Genomic DNA, 23,162 nt, shown 5'->3' on the forward strand with positions numbered 1-23,162 from the left:
GTTTTTGTATACCCTACGCCACACTGTGGTATAGGGTTATTTGTTTTTGCGCCTTTAGAAAGAAATAGACCCATAATTCCAATCAATGATCTTCATAGAATCACATTCTGAGACGACTTATGTATCTATGTATTTTTATACCCTCAGCCATATGGCTACAGAGGGTATATATCATTTGATACGGCCAAAATGTGCCTAGTCGAAATAACGGTTTTAGACCCTAGGTCTCTTTGAACCAAATCCGTTTCAGAACATTTGGAGTCGATCTAGCGATGTCCGTCCGTCTGTCTGTCTGTCTGGCTGGTGCGCACGATAACTCTCGAAGGGAGTATCCGATTTGGTCCAAATTGACTACATCGTAATATTTTTGTCAAACTTAGATCGAGTTCGGAGATGGGCAATATCGGTCCACTTCTTCTGGTACCTCCCCCACAAAAGGTCGAAATTTTCAAAAAATATATTTTTTGCACAGAAAGAGAAAGGATAATCCGAATTTGCTCCAACTTTACAAATCCTAATATTTGCGTCAGTGCTAGGACAGGTGTGAAAATGGACAATATCGGTTCACTCCATCAAGTACCTCCCCCACAAATGGTCAAATTTTTGAATAATTACAACTCTCATAAAATGTGATGTAAGAGTCCGATTGTCTTCAAATTTCACACATCCCAATATTTGTATTAACCCAAGGTCTGGTGTTAAGATGAACAATATCGGTCCACTCCATCTGGTACCTCCCCCACAAAAGGTCGAAATGTTCAAAAAATATATATTTTGCACAGAAAGAGAAAGGATAATCCGATTCTGATCCAACTTTGCATATCCTAAAATTTGCGTCAGTACTAGGTCAGGTGCGGAAATGGACAATATCGGTCCACTCCATCAAGTACCTCCCCCCAGAAATGGTCAAAATTTTGAATAATTACAACTCTCATAAAATGTGATGTAAAAGTCCGATTGTCTTCAAATTTCACACATCCCAATATTTATACGAACCCAAGGTCTGGTGTTAAGATGAACAATATCGGCCCACTCCTTCTGGTACCTCCCCCACAAAAGGTCGAAATTTTCAAAAAAAAAAAAAACATATTTTTTGCACAGAAAGAGAAAGGCTAATCCGAATTCGCTCCGACTTTGCAAATCCTAATATTTGCGTCAGTGCTAGGACAGGTGTACCTCCCCCACAAATGGTCAAAATTTTGAATAATTACAACTATCATAAAATGTGATGTAAAATTCCGATTGTCTTCAAATTTCACACATCCTAATATTTGTATTAACCCATGGTCTGGTGTGAAGGGGGAATACATCGGTCCACTCCTTCTGGTACCTCCCCCCAAAATATTGAAATTTTGAGTACCTATGAAGCTCATAAATCGCCAAACTAACATCCGATTCCATTTAGACTTGGCACATCTGTCGAAATATTTATATCATACTTTTGGGTCCGATAGGAAATGGGCAATATTGGCCCATTCCTTCGGGATCTGCTCCATAGAGGGTCAAACGTTTGAATAACCTTAACACTAGTCAAAATATATTTAGATAATCGAACATAGGCTGAGGGTATATCTCTGGCGGCAATACCGACTGATACTTTTTAACTTGTTGTAAACAAAGTACAGGTCTCATTTGTTATCAGATTTAGATGAAAATTTGCAATTGATGATAGTCGGGCAACATTTAGATACAGCTGCTATATATATCTTCGTCCGAATTCCATTTTATTGTGTGTCATATGTACAATATTCGTTCGGATGGGATGAATTTCGGCACATCCAGCCGAATTCAGCCTAGAAGCAAGTATTTCAACAATGATAATTTGTACCAGATATCAGATATAGATTTTATCGAAATCGGTTCAGATTTGGATATATATACCTCATATATATCATTACCTGATTTTGCGTTTATTGTGCACCAAATGGTTAACCCTAGTCCAAATCTTATCAAATTTGGTGAAAATCGGTTCAGATATGGCTGTAGCTCCCATATATATCATTATACGATTCAGCGTTTGTTGTGCAACATATATTTAATACCTGCCCAAATGGAGCGTATTTTTGGCCCAGGTGATCGAATTCAGCCTTTAAGGAAGTATTTTAAATTTGGTGAAAATTAGAATATCGGGAGGTATTGTTATATGGGGGCTATACGAAAACGAAGACCGACATTGTCCATTTACGAACTTAACCTGCCTACTGGTAAATTAAGCATATATGCAAAATTTAAGCCATCTATCTCGATTCGTTCGTGATTGCAACAGACAGACGGACATCGCTAGATCGTCTTAGAATTGTACGCTGATCCAGAATATTTGAACATTGTAGGGTGTATTATGAACATTTCGAAGAGTTACAAACGGAATGACAAAGCTATGGAATGATGGAGGGTATAATAAATGAAGTTGCGCGTTTTTGTAAGACGATTAATATATGAGTGTAATGTTTATATATGGAGGTGGATTTTGAGACTAAATTTGCCTACCCAAATTTGAAAAATGAAAATTAAGAATTAAATTTGAAAAATGAATATGGACCCCATATAACAGTACTGAAAGATTTATTGATACACCACCACCTAAAATTCCTATGAACCTCAACCTCGAATATGTGTTATAAAACATAAATTTAAATTAATTTTATTACTTCCTTCATTTACTCATTGATAACGATTAGATTGTAGGAAATAAAAAATCTTCCATCAACTACTGTTAAAAAATCAAAAAAACGTTGCTGATGACTTGGTTTACAACCAGTTTTAATCCGCTGATAGTAATAACATCGCAACCACCACTTCATGCTGTGCCCAAGACGCACTTTAAATAGGGGCCACATTTTGTTTTGCCTACTTTAGTTTGGAAAGTTATTCTAAATACTTTAAAGTCGTAAAATTGTTGTATTTGAAAATTAAATAGCATGAATAATATCAGAAATTAATGAAAATGTGTTGGCCTCCCGTCGAGTAATAAAATTCAATAAAAATAAGAGTTGTTAACAGCTAAAAAAATAACCATTAATAACAAGGGAGTTTTTTTATATACTATGTATGGAGGGTAAAATTTTATGTTGATTTAGTGATATTTTGATGATTTTATCTACACCGGAATTATTTAAAATTTCTTATTTAAAGTTAGTAATGAGTACTACGGAAAATTGCCTATGCAAGTCCAGGTCTTCGTATAGCCCCATATAATGTTGCTTCCCCGCATTCGATATTTTGCTGATTTTAGCGACATTGTTCACCGGAATGGTTTCAAATTTCGAAATGTCTATGCAGGTCTACATCTTGGCACAACACCCCTATATCGGTACCTCCCTATATTCAGTATTTTCGTGATTTATGCCACATTATTCAGCGGAATTGTTTCAAATTTCGTACTTGTACGTTGTAGTTGGTACTACAGCTTTCGACATAAATTTGTCTAAGCAGATTCACGTCTTCGTATAGCCCCCCCTATATGGGTGTGGAACTAGATTTGCGAATACTGGAGTATAATATATAGATAAGAAGGGGGATTTGGAAATCCGTACTATGCAGTGAACGAAAAGTACTAAACGACATTAATATACACCGGAATTGAGATTATTCACCGGAATGGTTTCAAATTTCGCAATGTCCATGCAGGTCTACGCCTTGGCAAAACACACCCCCCCCCCTATATCGGTACCTCCCTATATTCAGTATTTCGGTGATTTAAGCTACATTATTCCGCGGAATTGTTTCGAATTTCGTACTTGCACTTCGTAATGGGTACTAAAGCTTGCGACATAAAATTGTCTAAGCAGTTTCAGGTCTTCATATAGCCCCCCTATATGGGTACCTACCTATATTCGATAATTTTGACTACATTATTCACTAGAATGGTTTCAAATTTCGTATTTACACTTCGTAATGAGTACTACAACCTGTGACAGAAAATTGCCTATGCAGGTCCACATCTCCGCACAGACCTCCATATGTCGGTACCTACCTATATTCGATATTTTCATAATTTTGACTACATTATTCACCGGAATTGCTTAAAATTTCGTATTTGAATTTCCTTATGGATACTACAGTCTTAGAGAGAAAATTGTCTATGCAGTTACAGTTCCCCATATAACGGTACCTCTCTATATTCGGCATTTTGATGTCTTTGCGGCATTATTCACAGGAACTGTTTCAAGTTTCGTTTTTGAATACTATAATGGCTATGACATAAATTGTCTATGCACATCCACGTTTTCGTATGGATCTTAATATAATGGTTACACCCTATATTCTACATTCTTAAGAATTTTTTATGAAAATTTTCAAATTCATTCCATTTGGTGGAAGTACTGCTTCTTTGCTTTCTTTAACTACGAGTAATTTTGGTTTGAGCAATATAAGGTTAAATATAAGTTTAATATTTAGTATTCGGCAACGTAATTTTAGTACTTATAGACTCGTAAGTGGAATTTTGAATTTTTTTGCAAGTTTACTTAAAATCTGAAATAAGCATCCAATTTCCTCCAAATATTTCTACTAATTCAAGACCTGGTGTGAAGATGGAATATATCGGTCCACTCCTTATTGTACATCCCCACACAGGGTCAAAATTTTACGCTTATAAAGTAAGCGAAGTAAACATCCGATTCCCTCCAAATTTTACACATTCCCATATTTCTACTAACTCAAGACCTGGTGTGAAGATGAAATATATCAGTCTACTCCTTCTGGTACCTTCCCCACAAAGGTGTTAACATTTTGAATAACTATGAAGCTCATAAAACGTGAAATGAGCATCCGATTATTGTCTAACTTGGCACATTCCAATATTTTTGCTAACACAAGACCTGGTGTGAACATGGAAATTTTCTGTCCACTCCTGTTGGTACCTCATCCACAAAAGTTCAACATTTTGAATAAACAGCATTCTCCGATTCTATTCAAATTTCACACATTCCAATATATCTATTAGCACAAGATCTGGTGTGAAGATGAAATTTATCAGACCACTCCTTCTGGTACCTTCCCACAAAGGGTTACAATTTTCAATACTTATATCTCTTAAAATTTGCAAAACAGCGACTCTTTTAAAATTTGGTAACCTGATCTGTTCTGATCTGATCTGATGTGAATAAATAATTCATCTGTTCACTCTTTCTGGTACCACCCCTCCCCCCACAAAAGGTTTAAAACTGGATTAAACAAAGAAATAAATTTAAGATACTCATTACAATATTTTTTTAAAAACTAAATGAAGTGGAGTACTCTCGTCCATTATACTTAGTATCTCACACACATTTCCTAATTTTCAAAAATTATTACATTTCTCATGTAAAGGTGAATGAAGTAGTCGTTATAGCCCAAATTTGGCACGTTTATATCAGACTAAGGTCAGATACGAAATGGACAACGTTGACCCCTTTCCTTTGAAACCATGTCAAAATATATTTTTATAAACAGACGCTGAGGGTATACATCAGTCGGCAAAACCTTTGTTTAACTTTTTAATTTGTTTTTTTTTTTTTTTATTAAAAAACAGTAAAGAAAGTCATAAAGTCGGACGGGGCCGACTTTATGATACCCTACACCACGTTGCTAAATTAGTAGAGCTCCACATAACAATTTTAAATTTTTATGCGAGAATTTAATCATACACGCTATGATTATAATTATAATTTAAAATTCAAAGGACTAAATATGCCGAAGCATTTGTATCTTTTAAATTCGGACTTGTATTGTCCATTTGGTGCAAAATTAATTTGAAATTACATAAAGAGCTATATCTAAATCTGAACCGATTTCGATAAAATTTGGCAAAGATATTTCTGAGCTGTATTTGATGTATTTCCCTGAATATCGTTGTTACGAAGTGCATATTACGGCTGTGGGTAACAAATACAACAAATCGGATGAACAATATATATGGGAGCTATAGGTATTTCTGAACCCATCTTCACCAAATTTGGCATACTAGCTTCTAGACTCAAATTCCATCCCATTTGGCAAATATTAGACGTTTGGTGTACAATAAAATATAAATCGGACGAAGTTATATATGTGAGCTATATCCAAATCTGAACCGATTTCGATTAGAATTTGGCAAATGTATTTCTGAGCTGCATTTGATATATTTCCCAAAATATTGTTGTTACAGAGTGCATATTACGGCTGCGGAGGACAAAAATAACAAATCGGATGAACAGTATATATGGGAGCTATTGCTATATCTGAACCGATTTCGATCAAATTTGGCATACTTATTTTCAGGCCTAATTTGGTTGTATGTGCAAAATTCCATACTATTCGGGCTGATATTACACGTTTGGTGCAAAATAAAAGGCAAATCGGGCGAAGATATATATGGGAGCTATATCTAAATTTTTACCGATTATCTCCAATTTCAATAGAGTTCGTCCTTGGGCCAAACAAATGTTGTTTAGAAAATTTCATCTCAATCGGATAATAAATGCGACCTGCATTTTGTTCACAAGAATACATGGACAGACGGACGGATGACAGACAGACGGACTGACATGCAAAAATCAACTTAGAAAGTGATTCTATGGAGATGCTCAAAAGTAACTATGGGTCTATCTTGCTTCCTTCTCCATGTTACAAACAAATGCAAAAAGACATAATACCCTTACCACTATGTGGTGTAGGGTATAAATATAGGCATTTCTTAGAAAAATATTTAATTTTATCAATACTTTGGCAATCAAAAATCTTTTCGAGAGAAATTTTTAAGCGTCAACGTGAAACAATTCTAAGAAATGTTGGCCTAATTTACATAACATCTAAACGTGGAGTTTTTTTTTTTAAATTGAAAAAAATACACTATTGCTAATACAACCTTTAGCAAACACCTATTAGATACTATTAACAAAAACTTTAGAACGCCTTAGGGTTTTGTGTCATGGCTCCACTCACATGCCTCTCAAGATGAGATTAATCAAAGACAAGTTAATTAAGGTTACAGACCTGAAAGAATAGAAAAAAAAAAAAAAAAACAAATAAATAAATGATTGATTGATTGATGATTTATTTTCTATTTTGTCAATTCTTTGACATGTGTTTTTTTAGTGACGTCATTTTGCAAAAAGGCATAGCCGTCATTGTTGATGCCCAGAAGACAACGGCCCGGATAACGCGTCAACATGCCCGTTACATTTATAATCTATTCGAGGGGCTAAAAGTCAGTCTATATCTAGTCAAATCCGAGGGATTCTGGGAGAAACATGTTGAGACCTGTACCAAAGGCCAAGGGAAGGGAGAGGTAAGAATTAGACAATTTTTTTTTAAATTCTATGTAAATTTAAATTCAAAATTTTTGAATTTTGCCTTGATCATATGTCTTAAATTTTATTTCTGTTGTTTCTTTTTGTATACCCAGCCCATTGTCTTGTCAAAGGCCCGTTTAACGAAATTCTTTGATTTGTCTTCACTGCCCGAGGAGCTGGGGGGAACATTACAATTCAATTATGATGTGTGGCTGCAGCAGAGGAAGGTAAGCTATCCAATGGATTTTTGTATGTTCGTAATGATGATAATGACCTACATACATACATGCGTCTGTTCAAGTGTGTGTCATAATTTACGTTGTGTTATTAATATTTTTGTTTTCCAAATAAATGTGTCAAAATCATTTTGTGTGTTTTTTCGTTTTCCCCCTTCTCATCAGTCCGTGGAAGAGTTCATTAAATTTTATGACGACTGTCTGAAATCCATGGAAAATTATCACAAACTATTGCAGGGCAATAAATCAATACGGCCAACGGAAGCGGATGTAGAGCTTAAGAAAAATGCCCAACAGCATGCGACAGTGCAGTGCAACATTGAAACGGTCATTGCGATGGGTAAGTGCAACAATAACAACATTGCTGGCTATTTTCACGTCTCGTATTATTAAATTTTGTAATTATTTATATGACTTGGTGTTTTGTTGTTTGGCCATTACAACACAGTTGTCTTGTTGTTGTTTTTTTTTGTGGCTATGCCAGTGAAACGGATATTCTTTTCTTCATTTTTTTTTTTTGAGAGCGGATTGTGGAAACCCAATTAACTTAAATGGCTCGTTTTGGTCTAATGACCTAACTTGGCTGTTAATTGAATTTTCGTTCAATTTTACTTTAGTTGAAGCTAAGAATAGAACATAATTTCCGTTAAAAAAATATTTTTAAAATTTTTATGTCTTATTTTGTTGCATTCCCTATGGTGTTTGTGTCTTAAGTCTTTCGTTTTACAAACCTGATTTCTGGCTTAATGTGTTAAAAATTATAACTTTTTTTTTTTAATACATATATTAAAAATGGTTAATGGCGAAAACATGTTTTTGGTCTGTTCGAGAAGCTCGCACTCAAGAAATCAATTTCTGATACAACGTATCAAACGATATATGCCCTTTGTAGCCATTGCACAGTGGTCGCTGCCATTGGCCAAAATTCAAAAAATGAAAATCAGATATTCATTGTCAAATGTGTACACCTGCACTCTTAAGGGGTTAAGCTTTTTAGAAAACATAATTATCTTGACTTCATTCTAACGGCCCACTTCGAGAATAGCATCAAAAAAGAGAAAATGTAGTAAGTTGCTTTTTTCAGTGGGATCAGGGAAAAAGTGGAGTAAAAATAGAACTGTATTACAAAATTAAATACATTTTAAAACGACAAATCTTGGCATTATTATTGAAAAGCAAGGTATTGACTTATTTTTAGTGCAGTAATTTGTGTGTTTAGTAGTTGTGTATAATATAGAGGATGTGAGTGATCTGAGTTGCCTTTAAGATTAATTTTGAAAATAAAATTGGATTTCATGTAAAGTTTTAATTGTTTTCCCCCCTGAATCCTCCAATGTGATTTTTTTCACGCCATTAGAAATGGCCCTAAGATTCTAAAAGTGCTAATTTAACTTTCAGATTTTGTCAGATTTGTATGTTATGCCCAATATACTGAAGTGAATTCGCTGCAATTTTGTCAGTTCTATGGTGCTAGTGATATAGAATATATAGAATATAGAATAGAATATGATTGATAAGGATGTAACTGAAGGGTGTTCAATAATGCTGCAAGCATTGTCTTCTGATTCTGATGCCGAAAAATTTAAGGCCTTTGCACTGAAAATTGCTAAAGAGTTAACAAATAGATATCCTTGGCACTATCTTCCACCCACAGTTCATAGAATTTTAATACATGCACCGGACTTTAAAAATTTGTCATTTTATAGATTAGATAATTATAGGAGGAGACCGTGGAGTCTAGAAACAAAGATATAAAAAAGTTATGACTAAATCATACCCGAAAAAAGTCTCGTGTTTCAACAAACACAGATCTTATTAACCGTCTTCTTCTGAGCTCTGACCCTTTTATAACGGGACAGCGAACGTTACCAAACACTAACCAGTAAAGAAAGTCTTAAAGTTGGGCGGGGCCGACTTCATGTTACTCTACACCACTTTGCATATTTCGTAGAGCCTCACATAACAAATAAAGGTTTTAATTTGTGAGAATTTAATCATACCAACTACTATTATAGTAATAATAAAAAGTCCAAGGAAACTAATATATGGGAGTAATATCCTCCTCTGAATCGATTTCTACTAAATTTGTCGAGTTTAAATTTGTTTGTTGGTGCATAATTATCTTGAAATCGGATAGATATATATGAGAGCTATATCTAAATCTGAACCGAACTCGATAAAAGGTATTTCTGAGCTGTATTACGGCTATGTAGAGCAAATTCAACAAATCGGATGAACAATATGTATGGGAGCTATAGCTATATCTGAATCGATTTCCACCAAATTTGACATACTGGTTTCCAGACTCAATTTGGCCGTAAGTACCAAATTCCATTCCATTTGGGCTAATAATACACGTTTGATGCACAATAAAAGGCAAATATTAACCGATCTCGATAAAATTTAGCAAGGGTATTTCTGAGTTATATTTGATATATTTCCCCATATATCGTTGTTACAGAGTTCATATTACGGCTGCGGAGGACAAAAATAACAAATTGGATGAACATACTTATTTTCAGGTAAAATCTGGTCGTACGTATTCCATACTATTTATGCTGATACAAGTTTGGTGCACAATATAAGGCAAATTGGATGAAAATATATATGGGAGCTATACCTAAATTTTGACCGATTATCTACAATTTCAATCGGGCCTTGGGCCAAACAAATTATTTGTGCAAAATTTAACTTTGATTTAATTTTTTTATTGAATTGTTACTTTATTTTGTTTACAAAAAATCAAAATTGGAATTGATTTATATAAAAAATACTTCTATTTTTGGATTTATCTTTACAGGGGGGACCCGCAGGTAGAGGCGGGCCGTTCCGAATAATTTTCAGTAAGATTATTTTTAACTCCTTAGAACGCAAAATGTCAAATCACATTACAATCTGGTGTAGAAATGTGACAAGAATTGGCAAACAACCTTATTCTGGAGGTACGTTGTAAGGGGACCATGCCAAAACATGCATCGACCATATCCATTTTGTCACATTTTTTATTTTTATCCCATCAAGGTGCCATAACCAAAGATTCATATTGATATTTGCACTGAAAGTATTTTTGGCCGCTGTTCCCATACGACCTCGACCACTGTGCATTGTGAAGGCCCATTTGTTAACTTTTTAAACCTTCAAACCAAGAATTTTTAAGGATATTTGCAAGGACCAAAGCTTGCGCTTTTTAGAATCTTTGGCCGGACCAATCCTGTATTTTTAAAAAAGGTTCGCTCCCAACAATTTTAAATTATTTTTTTTGGGAGGACATGAACATAGTCTTTAAAGACTCAATGCAAAATTTTTAAGAATTTTTGGAGGACCTATACATGGAGTTTTTAAGGACACAAAGTAACTTTTTTTTTAAGGATTTTCGAAGGCGCAGAATGGATATTAAAATGTTTTTGGGAGAACTTAAGGTTGAATTTCAAATGATTTTCTATTTTTGAGCCCTGCCAAACATGTAAAAAGATTTTTTATGTGGACCCTAGCCTGAATTTTGAAGGATTGGGTTGGGAAGACCGAAGTGGTGGATTATTTTGAATCAATGGCCTGACCCAAACCTTCATGGTTTAAAGGTTTTTGAGTTTCATCGTGTTTTTTAAGTATTTTGGTTTTTTATGGATTTTAAGAATAACCAAACTTGGAACTAAGGAAACATTTTTTGAGAACTCGATGGTTTTTAATGATTTTTGAAGCAAAACAAACAAGGACTTTTTAAGGATCTTTGAAACATTCACAAGTGTAATTTCCATCTACGATTTTTAAGAAACAGATGGATTGGATGGATGGATTTTTTGGAATTGCTAAATATTTTTATAGACTTTTTGAAGATTTTTAATTGGATTTTTAAAAGAAACCAAAATTAGAATTTTTAAAGATTTTTTTTTAACAGCCAAATTGGATTCTTTTTTATGATTTGTGGTTGGATACAATAAAGGATTTTTTTAAAGAATTTTTGGCGTGGTTTTGTAAAGACTTTTCAGAGGATACAAACCCGATTTTTTTAATGATTTTTTAAGGCCTCCCAAATTCTAAGGGATTTTTGAAGTATCAAAACAATTAAGTTCTCAAGATCAACCAGACCCAAAGGTGGATTTTTAAGAATTTTTTGAAGCTGGCTAAAGATTTTGGGATTTTTTAGGGTTTGTGGAGTATCCAAATGCCCATTTCTTGGAGAGTATTCAAACATGAACTTTCTTAGAATTTGAGGAGGATGAATTTTTGTATGATTTTATGAGATTATTTAAAGATTTTCTGCAGGCTCTATAAGGAAAATTTTCCCAAATAAGAGAAAATAAGAAAAAAATGGTGCCTCCTGATTTGGGATTTGAACTATATTTAATGATGCTCTTACATTGGAGATTCTCCTCAGCATGGAAACGCCAAACAGATGGCCTATATAATAACTTTTCAGAAATATATCCGAAATCCTTAAATGTCAAAAGCGAGTTCGTTAGACTGAAACATTCATAATATCGACCAACAAGATATTAAGTTATGTGTCCGTTAGAACAGGACCCAACGTATTATGATCAATATATTGATGATTTTGATGTTTTTTATCTTCAGTTCTACCCATAAAAGAAATCCGGTATTCTTCTATCCATATGAGAGCTTTTGAGGCTTTTTTATTTGTAAAAAAGACTCCCTGAGATCTTATATCTGTACAAGAGCTCCAGTCGGTCCTCTATCTACAGAAAAGCTGTCTTGTATTCTCTAACAGTAGGAGAGCTCTTAGATGCCTTCACTGCATTAATATAAGGAATTTATATTAGAGCTTCTATTGAAGAGTTTTAGGTGGTTCTACAGGTGGTCTTCTGTTCATACAAGGGATCCCAACTGAACAAGACAGCTTCATGAGATCTTTTAATCGTATAAAGGTTGTCAAAGGCCTTCTATCCATGTGAGAGCTCCAATAGGTCTTTTAGCAACTTAAGGCTCTAGCTCTAGCTCTACCAACAGAAGAGCCACAAGATGTCCTTTTTTCCTATAAAGTTCAAAAAATCTCCCGATAGGCAGTAGAATTCAAGGATACTTTCTGTATATTTACGAGCCTCGGACGGTCTACAGTATATAAAACTGAACTGCCTCAGATTTCCATCTGACAAAGAACTTCAGGGGGCCTTTAATCAATAGATTTCTCGTAGTCCTTGAATCAATGGCGGAAATTAGGAGGACCCAAGCGTGTAGGGGTTGAGGCTTCCTTTGACTACATTAACTTCTTCTTTTCGGACTTTTCTGGCTGCCAAATTAGGTAAAGAATCAAGCTGAAATTTGCATTATGCTATAAAAATCAGTTAACATTTCCTTATTTCCCGCATCTCGCATTAGATATGTATGTACAGATACATAATTATTCGTTTCCTCACAAAATTAATTTCCAATCACTCTTAGCCATTTCACAATAATTTGTCAATTAATCTATTCTTTGTTAAGTAGAAAGAAAAATTAGATATTTTGAAAATATATTGAAGTCATATTGGGAATTTGAAATATACAGATGAGATTTTTAATATTTCGCGCCAAATTTGCTCGGTATTCGGCATGAAATGCGCAATACAGCTGCTCAACGTTTGTCATTTGGCACTTTTCGACGCTAATTTTATTTCGTATTTTTATTATTTTTAATTTGCGGACATTTCTAAATCGTCACAGAATCAAACAACAATCCAGAATTTATGTGCGAATATTTTTCATGGTCTTTTGTGATGTTTACATTTGGCAAGTAGAGAAATCGTGGTGTAATGGGGTGGAACGGGTTTGGGGGGAAATTTTGAGGCAGTTGTAATTTGGAAAACCGAAGGGGGAGAACATGGTAGAAGGTAACATTTATTATAGTTATAGTTACTTTTGAGGATCTTCCTGTAATCACATTCTGAGTCGATTTATGCATGTCCATCCGTCTGTCCGTTAGTCTGTTCATGCATTTTTGTAAACAAAATCCAAATCGCATTTATTATCCAATTGAGATGAACTTTTCCAAACAAATATTTGTTTGACCCAAGAACGAACCCTATTGAAATTGGTGAGAATCGGTTCAAACTTCAACCGATTTCGGATAAATTGTGCATCGAATGGCCAATATCAGTCCAAATGAATTGAATTTTGGCTCATACGAGTGAATTCAGTCTAGAAGAAAGTAAATCAAATTTTGTGAAAATCGGTAGAGATATAGTCATAGCTCCCATACATAGGGTGAGAATAAAAAACTGCGTAAATCGCCATAATTTTTACCATTATTTAAATGTTTTTGAATGAAAGCAAATAATGTCGGAAATAACATCAAATTTTAGAATAAGTTTAGATTTGTTCGAATTGATCACCTTTAGCACGAATTATGACATTCAAAAGGTCAATGAAACCGTCGCACGCTGCCCGAATGTTGCTCTGCGGTATTTTGGCCCATTCCCGGCGAAGCGCTTGCTTGAGGTGATCGACTCTTTGGTATTTTTTAGTGCCAACCTTACTTGCCAAAATACTCCAACGTATTGGTATCCGGAGATTTTGGTGGCCATTGTGCACTGCAAATGAAGCGAGAAACCTCATTTTGTAACCATTCTTGGGTGGCGCGTGCTGAGTGCGATAATGCTAATGCTTCATTCTGATGTTTTCGGCTGTTATGGCGGCCCACACCATCACGATGGCCGGCGCTTGAGTTCTGGTGCCCAGCCGAAGGTGTACATTTTCAACTGACCTCTTTGGCAAGTAAACACGATAATTTTTTTTTTGTTGTTGTTTACAAACTGCTGGACAACGAATGTTTTCTCATCGGAGAAAACCGAATTCGGCAGTTCACCACTTTCGGCCAAGCGAAGCAACTCATGAGCTCTTTTGAGTATATTTTCTTTTTGTTGCGTTGTAAGTTCTTGCACTTTTTGGAATTTCAATGGCTTTATCCCGAGCTCATTTTTCAATATTTGCCGAATGGAATATTGCGATATGTTCAGCTCACGAGCCATTTTTCGGCCTCTGCTTTACTTTTCGAACCATTTCTGCTGATGTTGCTGTTTTTTTTTTCGTCCACTTCCTTGACGTCGGACTACGCTACCAGTATCACGGAAACGAGCGATAGTACGAGACACAAAAGATTTATTCACATTTAAATGCTGGAGTGCTCTCACGATAGCCACTTGTGTTTTTCCAGCCAAATATAAAGGAATCACACTATCACGCTTGAATTCCATCCGGAGTAACTTTTTTTCTGGAAAATTTTCACCAAAATGCTTTTGTACGTTTGTAAACAATATAAAGAGCTGTCACTGGGATAATTTTAACAGCTGTCGGATGAGTGCCTTAGAAATGACAGCAGTCTGTAGTTGCAGTTTTTTCATCTCACCCTGTATGATGATTTAGATGATTTAGCCCTATTCGACCAACCGTCTGTCCGTCTGTTGTAATCACGATAGAGTCAAAACGAATGAAGATAGGAAGCTAAAATTTTGCACTAATCTACCTCCCGATATTCGTAATTTTGATGATTTTAGCCACATTTTTAGTGGCATTGGCTGAAATTCTACACGAGAAGTTCATTGTGAAATTCTACACAAGGAGTTTATCGCCTGTAAGAGAATTTTCTATATAGGTCCACGATATGGTATAGCCCCCATACAATGGTGCTCCCTGATATTCGGCATTTTTTAATGGAATAGTATGCAAATCAGTCAAAGGAGTTCCCATTGAGTACTTTACCCCCCGGAATAGAATTGTCTATATAGGTATATGTTGTAGCATAGCATTTGCATTTAAAGTTCGTAATGGGTATTACAAACTATGAACGGAAATTGTCTATGCAGGTCCACGTCTTAGTATAGCCCTCATACAACGGCACCTCCCTTTATTCGGTATTTTGATGATATTAGAGACATTATTCACCGGAATTGTTTCGAATTTCGTATTTGAATTTCGGAATCGTAACTACAGCCCATGACAAAAAATTACTTATCCAGCACGACGTCTTCCGAATGGTTCTTTGAAAAAAATCACATCTGTGTAATCCTAAAATAATTTTCTCAATATTTCATTGATTTGAATTCGTTGCATCCCAATATACCAGCCAAAATTCAATGGTGAATGCTCTAAAGCAATGACCGAGCATAAGAAGTGCAAGGCAAAATTTATTTCATAATTTTGTCTTTTTGACAAATGGACATTGGCATCTTTGTTTTACGTATCACAACTACGCATTCATTCATCGATACGAAGAAATTCACCACACCACAAATACCAATTGATATATTCACCAAACCAAACTCACCAAAACCATTTTTTTACCACAAAAATGATTTTCAAGAAAAAAAAAGAATATTAAAGTCCATCTAGTTGTGGCGCCCACACACCACTATCAAATATTTTTTTTTTGTTCTGTGAAAAGTTGAAAAAAGAAAATGAATTTCACCATTGACTGGCAGCTGCATTCAAAGAAACTTATTTGAGGAAAGTAATTTCAGTTCAAAGACGAACGTCCAAGACTTTGAAACAGTTGGAAATTAAAGAAAAAATAAATTAAATAAAAAAATCCAGTATTGAATTGAGAACAATGGAAGTCCTTAAGCCAACCGTAAATTTGTGCCAAAAGGATATTTGTGCCTTGGAAGGCAGTGAACTACGGGTTGAGGGTGAAATAATTGGCCCAGCTGATTTCAAGGTTAAGTGTTACCGAAATGACCAGCCACTTGAAGAATCTGAACGTGTTCAAATCCTGTTGGAGGGCAATAAAATAGTTTTAGTTATCAAGGATATTAAAAAGGACGAAGCTGGCACCTATAAAGTTGTGGTTAGTTGTGGTGCCGATGATGTTGCAGATACTTGTCAAGTGACTATTAAATCATCCAATGCAGTTGAAGGCGGAAATACGGAAGCTGTTGCTGAATGTCCTGCACAGATAAACACCATTGTAACCCCACCTACCCCAGATCTGGCCAAGGGAGAAAAGGTGTTTCAGGAAACTACCGTTGTTGATGGAATTGCAGCGTCTTCTGAATCTAAGCCAATTTCAGAAGCAACAAATGCCCCAACTGCAAATATCGAAGCGGGTGAAGAGGCTCTGGAACAGCAACCAAAGGCAGAAGATACAAGTGCTGCAATTAAGGAGGAAAATTTACAAAATCAATTGGCCGAAAAGGATTCTGAAACAGCCAAACCTTCATTGGAACCTCAAGTTGAGATCACCGCAATCAAATCTGAGGAACAAAAAGGAGATAATTCAGCAGCTACCACTGAAATACAACCATCGCCCGAAAATTCAGCTGAGGAAAAAACTTTTGAAATTAAGGTTGAATCAAGTGAACCGAGCTTGCCAAATATTGAGCAGACTAAAGTCGAATCTCCGGCTGAGACAAAAACTTCTTCTGAGACAGAAGATATTCCCAAGGAAGTGTCCTGTACCCAAAAGGAACCCGTAAAAGAAAACATTTCAACTGAAGAAGAAATAAAACCAACTGAAGCTCCCAAGTCTGATGATAACAATCAATCTCAGATTGAAAATGTGAAAACTACGGAGGAACCAAATTCAGAAATAAATGAAGCTCTAAAAGGGGAAGAACGAAAATCCGAACTAATTCAAACTCCCCAAGTGGAAGATGTGAAAACGCCTGAAATCCCACAGGAAAACACTACATCCGCAGAGGCAAACAACGTCGAATCCCAAATTAGTCCAACAGAACCCCCTAAGCAAGAAACTCCACAGGTTTCCGAGTTCAAAAATGCTTCATTGGACTCATTACCCAGTTTATTACCAGATGAGACTAAAACTGAATCAGGCGCCCAACCTCAAGACACACACATTTCTGTCTCTCAAGTGGCGCCCGATTTGCCCACTACAATTGTCGACGCCTGTCAACTTGAAGTCACATCTCTATTAACACAAGCTTTGGAGGCAGTGGATAACAAACAGAATGCAGAATCCAGTGCTGCAGGCGAAACTCCGTCAACAACAGCAGGTGAAGTAAAAGCAGAAACTACTCAAACTCCAGAAGCTGCTACAAATATTTCATCTCCAAATACAGATAGTTCGGCAGTTCCAGCTCCAGCACCTCAAGCACAGCCTGATGACTCTCAAATCTCTTCTGCTCCTGCGGAAATTAAACCCACCCCAGAACAACCAAAGGAAATAGAAACGAAACAATCGACAACGAGCGATGAAGAGAAAATTGAAGGCCAGATCAATACAGCAGTGACAACAAATGAAGAAAATAAAAGCGAAGGTGTCAAAAAAGAGGTTGAAGTAAAGGCGAGCGAAACAACCGCACCTTTGGCCGAGCAAGGTTCTGAAGCAAAATTAGCTGAAACTTGCCCAAAACCAGATAATGCCTAAGGTCACAAAACAACATTTAGCTTAAGGACAAGTGAAAATTTTGTGTTTTCAGAATCTAATGAAAAAAACGAGCTTTTAAAAAATGGATTTAGGAAACCCCGATAATGTTTTTGAAATCTCATGTACTCCGATTTATATTAGAAAATAAAATATTTTTTCATCTATACATAAAAAAGTAGTGGATTAATTGATTGATCGAGAATCAATGCCTAGACGAAACTAAATCTTGAAATTTTGCACGAGGTTGGGCTTTTGAAAATGTTTACTAAAACGGTACGAAAAGTACTAAAATGTACTAAATATTGACTAAACATTGTATTGGACAAACGGAATGAGAATCACTCCATCAGGATAGTTCTTTTTTTTTTTGGAAATTCGAATTATAAGGTTTCGAAAGCTTTGAAATTCTACTAAATTTCTAAAATTGTACCATTTGGTATTATGTGGACGGATAGAACTCAAATATTTAAATTTGGTATGAGATTCCAGGTAGAGTCTGATATATAAAAGTGACTTTGAAAATATGTAGTAAGTGTGCAAACTGTACTAAATGTATAACAGTTTGGTTTAGGGTGAACGAATGAAGTTAGAATTGTGAAATTTTGTAATGGGGTCCCTGTTGGTGATAGGTTTGTGATAAAGAGGTGGGTTTGGAAACACCAAAGGTAGTGCTATATTTGGTTCAGTTTGGTGAGCTCGGGTGGAAGAAACTCATATGGCGAAAATTAAGACTGCTCGGCAAGATTTCAAGTCTTGAAATATAAAATTGTCTATAGAGTTTCCCGTTTAGATATGGCCCCCAAACAACCGACTCACCCCCATTATGGGTTTTTAATATGTTTACACGTTTGAATTCAGATACTTTTATATAAAAATATTTTCTTTACCTAATGGTGGAGGGTATTAAAAGCTCGGCTCGGCCGATCTTTATGTTTTTTAACTTGTTTGATATTAAGGCAACCTCCATTGCCTTGATAGGTCCGTTACGATAAATTCCGAATTTAACTAGAGCCACGAATTTAACAGAGAAAATAACATAGCTATGTTAACTTAACAGAGCTACATAAAAATTGTTTTTCCTTAATATTTTTGATTATTAATTACTTATCGTATAAAAACGCTAACAAAATGCATTATATAATCATAATTAAATTATATTCCAAAGATTGTAAGGCAACATACACCCATTAACTCGTAGCACAATACTATGCGCCAGGACAAGTTTACACCAAACTGTGCCTTCCAGGACAATTCTGCCGGTACAATATGGGTATCTACGGAAAGCTTATGAAGTCTTGCTTGCTTCTTTCTGACGCAGCATGTTAGTCGACTAATTTTCATTGCTAGAGGATAATTGACTCTGCTATTTCATAAGGCTGACAACTTCTTACACATAAGGATTATCTTCAGCGTCAGGCGGCAGTTGAAATAACTCCAACATTGTTTCTTCTTGTCGACAGAATATCCACCTTATCGAGACAAACTCTTCAACGTCTTAACGATGTTTCGTCCCACTTCGCTTACGGTCACCAATCCGCCTCGAAGGACAATGTTAAACTGGGATACGTTTTAAGGACAACAAGTAAAAATCCTGTAAGTTCGGCCGGGCCGAACTTTGAATACTCTCCACGAAATTGGCAATTTTCAAAAAAAATCAAATCCCTTAAAAATTCTGTTAAAATATTAAAAATACCAAAGGTAGCCGCCGTAGCCGTGGACCTGCATAGGCAATTTTTGTCTAAAATTTAATGTCTAAAATCATCAAAATACCGAATATAGGGAGGTACCGATATACCGGGGCTATACGAAGACCTGGACGAACTTCAAATACCAAATTTGAAGAAATTCCGATGAATAATGTCGCTAAAATCAACAAAGTACCGAATATCGGAAGGTACCGTTATATGGGGGCCTACATGGTCCATTTTCAACACCAAAAGTCATGCAGTCATAATAAAAATTTGGGTAAAATTTTATTAATGTACTTCATTTCGTTTCACTTCATTTCGACAGACGGACATCGCTAAATGGACATAGAATTTTATGTTGATCAAGAATACATATATACTTTGTGGGGTCTAAAATGTATATTTTGAGGTGTTTCCAACGGAATGACAAGCTTAATATACCTCCATACTATGGTGATGGGTATAAAAAATGTCATTCTTTTCATAGAGTGGTTGTAATGCAATAAATATTTATAATAAAAATATTTCTAAAGAACTACTTATGATAATATGTCTTAACCTATCTTAGCATCATTGTTAAAGAGGGAGAGAGAGATACCTAAAGTACACATGCCAATACACCACACCGCCATAAATCTTATGGAGAGGTAATAAAAACGCATAATTATGTCATATGTGGATATGCTACATGCTTATCAGTTTGTAGTATAGGTTACCTCTCATAATCTAATTCAAACATGCCACATGTTTTATTTATTTCTCAAAACATTGTCTTACCTTATTTAATGTGGAGTGTATTAAAATAGATCTCTGTTCAATACAAATTTCGTCTCTGCACTAGGTAGCCCCGCTATTCTCTTTTATTATAAAAACGTGTTCACTTATCCGGTAACATCTTAAAATGTGGAATCGATGTTCGAGTATTTTCAAACTTCGCATAATAAAACATAGTAAAAACGGAATATATTGGTTTACTCTTTTTTTTACTCCGACACTTTTTATTATAGGTTATTCTTGGAATCCCAATTTAATTAACAACATTGATTAAAATGTATGCTTTATAAAATTGATGTTGGCCATGGAGCACCGTAATGAAAGCATTAAATTTCATTTCTGGAAAATAGTTGCCGAAGCTTATAGAGTCGAGCGTAAAATTATTCCAACAATATAGAGTGTTCTTCTTAAGCGGGCATGGGCGTTGTACATTGTTAGGGAATGTGCTTTTTATAATATTCTCTGCAAATTTTGTTATTTTCAAATTTTTTGAAAGTTGACAGATGTTCACGGTTACATTGATGAAGGTCCAAGGATTGCCATTTTTCCTTTTATTAATACATTCGATTTTTCCCATAAATGGATTTATATTACGGGTAAGTTCGACGCAACCATCCAATAATAGTCTCTTTGATTGATTGACCAATTTGAGGGTGTTGCTCTTGAAATATTGTGGATCGACTTCGTGACGATATGATAAAAAATGCAATGATGCTGATGTCTATAAAGGAAAGTAAGAGAGACAGAGAGTGAGAGTGATTTTTCAGTATACATCACAACTGGGTTCCTATTTTTATATCCTCCACCATAGTATGGAGGGTATATTAAGCTTGTCATTCCGTTTGTAACTCCTCGAAATATGCACAATAGACCTTCAATGTATATATATTCTGGATCAGCGTAAAATTCTAAGACGATATAGCAATGTCCCTCTGTCTGTCGGTCTGTCTGTCCGTCTGAGATAGAAGGCTAAATTTTTGAATACATGCATAGTTTACCAGTAGTCAAGATAAGTTCGTAAATGGGCCAAGTCGGTCCACGCTTTCGTATAGCACCCATATAACTGTACCTCCCGATATTCGGTATTTTCATGATTTCAGCGACATTATTTACAGGAATTATTTCAAATTTCGTAATATATACTACAGCCTATGACAAACGTTTTTGTATGCAGGTCAACGTTTTCGTATAGCCCCTATATAACGGTACCTCCCGATATTCGGTATTTTGATGTTTTTATCGACATTATTCACGGAAGTTTTTTGAAATTTTTCAAGTTTCTTCCAAATGGTGGAGGGTATTAAAAGTTCGACCTGGCCTTAGCCTTAGCTGATTTTTTATTTGTTTTGTTTAAAATATAGTTAAACTAGTGGAAGATAGAGAAATGTAAAAATCACTCTTAGAGAACTACTTCGCCACAGAAATACGGGTACGGTTAACAATTTTTTGTTTCCAAGCTTTCGGGGCAAAGTTGTTCTTTTTATGAAAAATTAGACGATAATCCTTCACTCCTTTACTATTTTCACCTGGCAAAGTTTTTAGTTCTAGCTTTTTGGGTAGTGGAATAGTTTTCGAATAAAAAGTTGAAAAGTGCTAAAAGTAGTATATTAGTACCGCCACGTACATCATATGTACATCATATATGTATGTACCTATAGCCTTGTAAATAGATTAGCGCTTAGTGTTAAGGTTTTATATTAAGCGTATAAATATTAAAAAAACTCAACAGTGACATTCGTCGTTTAATTTGAATCATCTGCAGACACAAGAGGAAATAGTTTCAATACTTTCTCATCCTGGACAGGAGCTTACCACACAACATATTAAATATAGCGACGTTATTTGAAAAATGAGCAGATTTATAATAAGATTTGAAACGCTGAACGCCATTTTGGTACAATAATGCGATTCTACCGATTCAATTTGTTTTCAAACACCGAGGCCTCACTACCAGTTCACAATTTTTAGAAACACATTTAAAAACAATTGAACTCGACTTCACGCTTGCTTAGCAATTATAATGTGTTCCAATATCTGATTAGATGGGAAAATTATATTTAATTGTTTCGACTAATATTCTATAAAACAATTTAAAATGTATCAGTCGGTTTTGCCGACAGATGTGAACCCTCAGCCAATCTTCGATTATTTAAATATAATTTGACTTCTGTTATGTTTATTAATTTCACGCTTTAATTACACTTTTAATTAATTTCACGCTTTATAATCTTCAAGGGTCAAAATTTTGACCCTTTGAGGGGGAGGTACCAGAAGAAGTGGTCCGACATAATCCATCAGGTCTTGGGTTAAAAAAATTTTGTGATGTGTGTCATTGGAAGGAGTGTACCGATATTGCCCATCTCCGAACTCGATCTAAGCTTGACAATAATTTTACGATGTATGAATCAAATCGGATACCCCCTTGGAGAGTACCAGCCAGGCAGGCAGACAGATAAACGGATAGACATTCCTAGATCGACTCCAAATGTCCTTAAACGGATTTGGTCCAAAGAGACCTAGTAATTTCGATGAGGCACGATTTGGCCTAAGGGTATAAAAACCATAAACATGGAGGAAAATAATTTGGGCGAGCTGCTCTAACTACGGTATTGGACCTATTTATTGGATAAAAGAGATTATGGATAGGCATTTATACGTCAAAATCTGGCATGAAACTATGCTTCCATATGTCAGAGAGAAAATGCCGCTTGTATGGACCTTCCAACAGCACAATGATCCAAAACATACTAACGCATTAACAATGGTGTGGTTTGCACAGGATTAATATCTTGAAATGGCTCCCAAATTCCCCAGACCTGAATCTTATCCAAAATCTGTGCAGTAGGCATATTATTAAAAGATGAAAAGATGATATCGATTAAAAGATGTAGTTGAC

At 35.4% G+C, this 23,162-nt stretch overlaps 1 protein-coding gene across 1 annotated transcript in view; it reads left to right on the forward strand.

Moving 5' to 3' along the window:
- Positions 1-23,162, forward strand: part of LOC101897834 (uncharacterized) — a 95,666-nt gene that overhangs the window by 19,265 nt on the left and 53,239 nt on the right. Inside the window, exons 3-5 of the mRNA XM_005190759.4 lie at positions 7,057-7,249; positions 7,367-7,480; positions 7,655-7,829. Coding sequence (XP_005190816.1) covers positions 7,057-7,249; positions 7,367-7,480; positions 7,655-7,829 — 482 coding nt within the window. The remainder of the gene's footprint in view (positions 1-7,056; positions 7,250-7,366; positions 7,481-7,654; positions 7,830-23,162) is intronic.

The sequence above is a fragment of the Musca domestica genome, unplaced genomic scaffold, assembly GCF_030504385.1.
Source record: "Musca domestica strain aabys unplaced genomic scaffold, Musca_domestica.polishedcontigs.V.1.1 29, whole genome shotgun sequence".
Classification (NCBI taxonomy): domain Eukaryota; kingdom Metazoa; phylum Arthropoda; class Insecta; order Diptera; family Muscidae; genus Musca; species Musca domestica.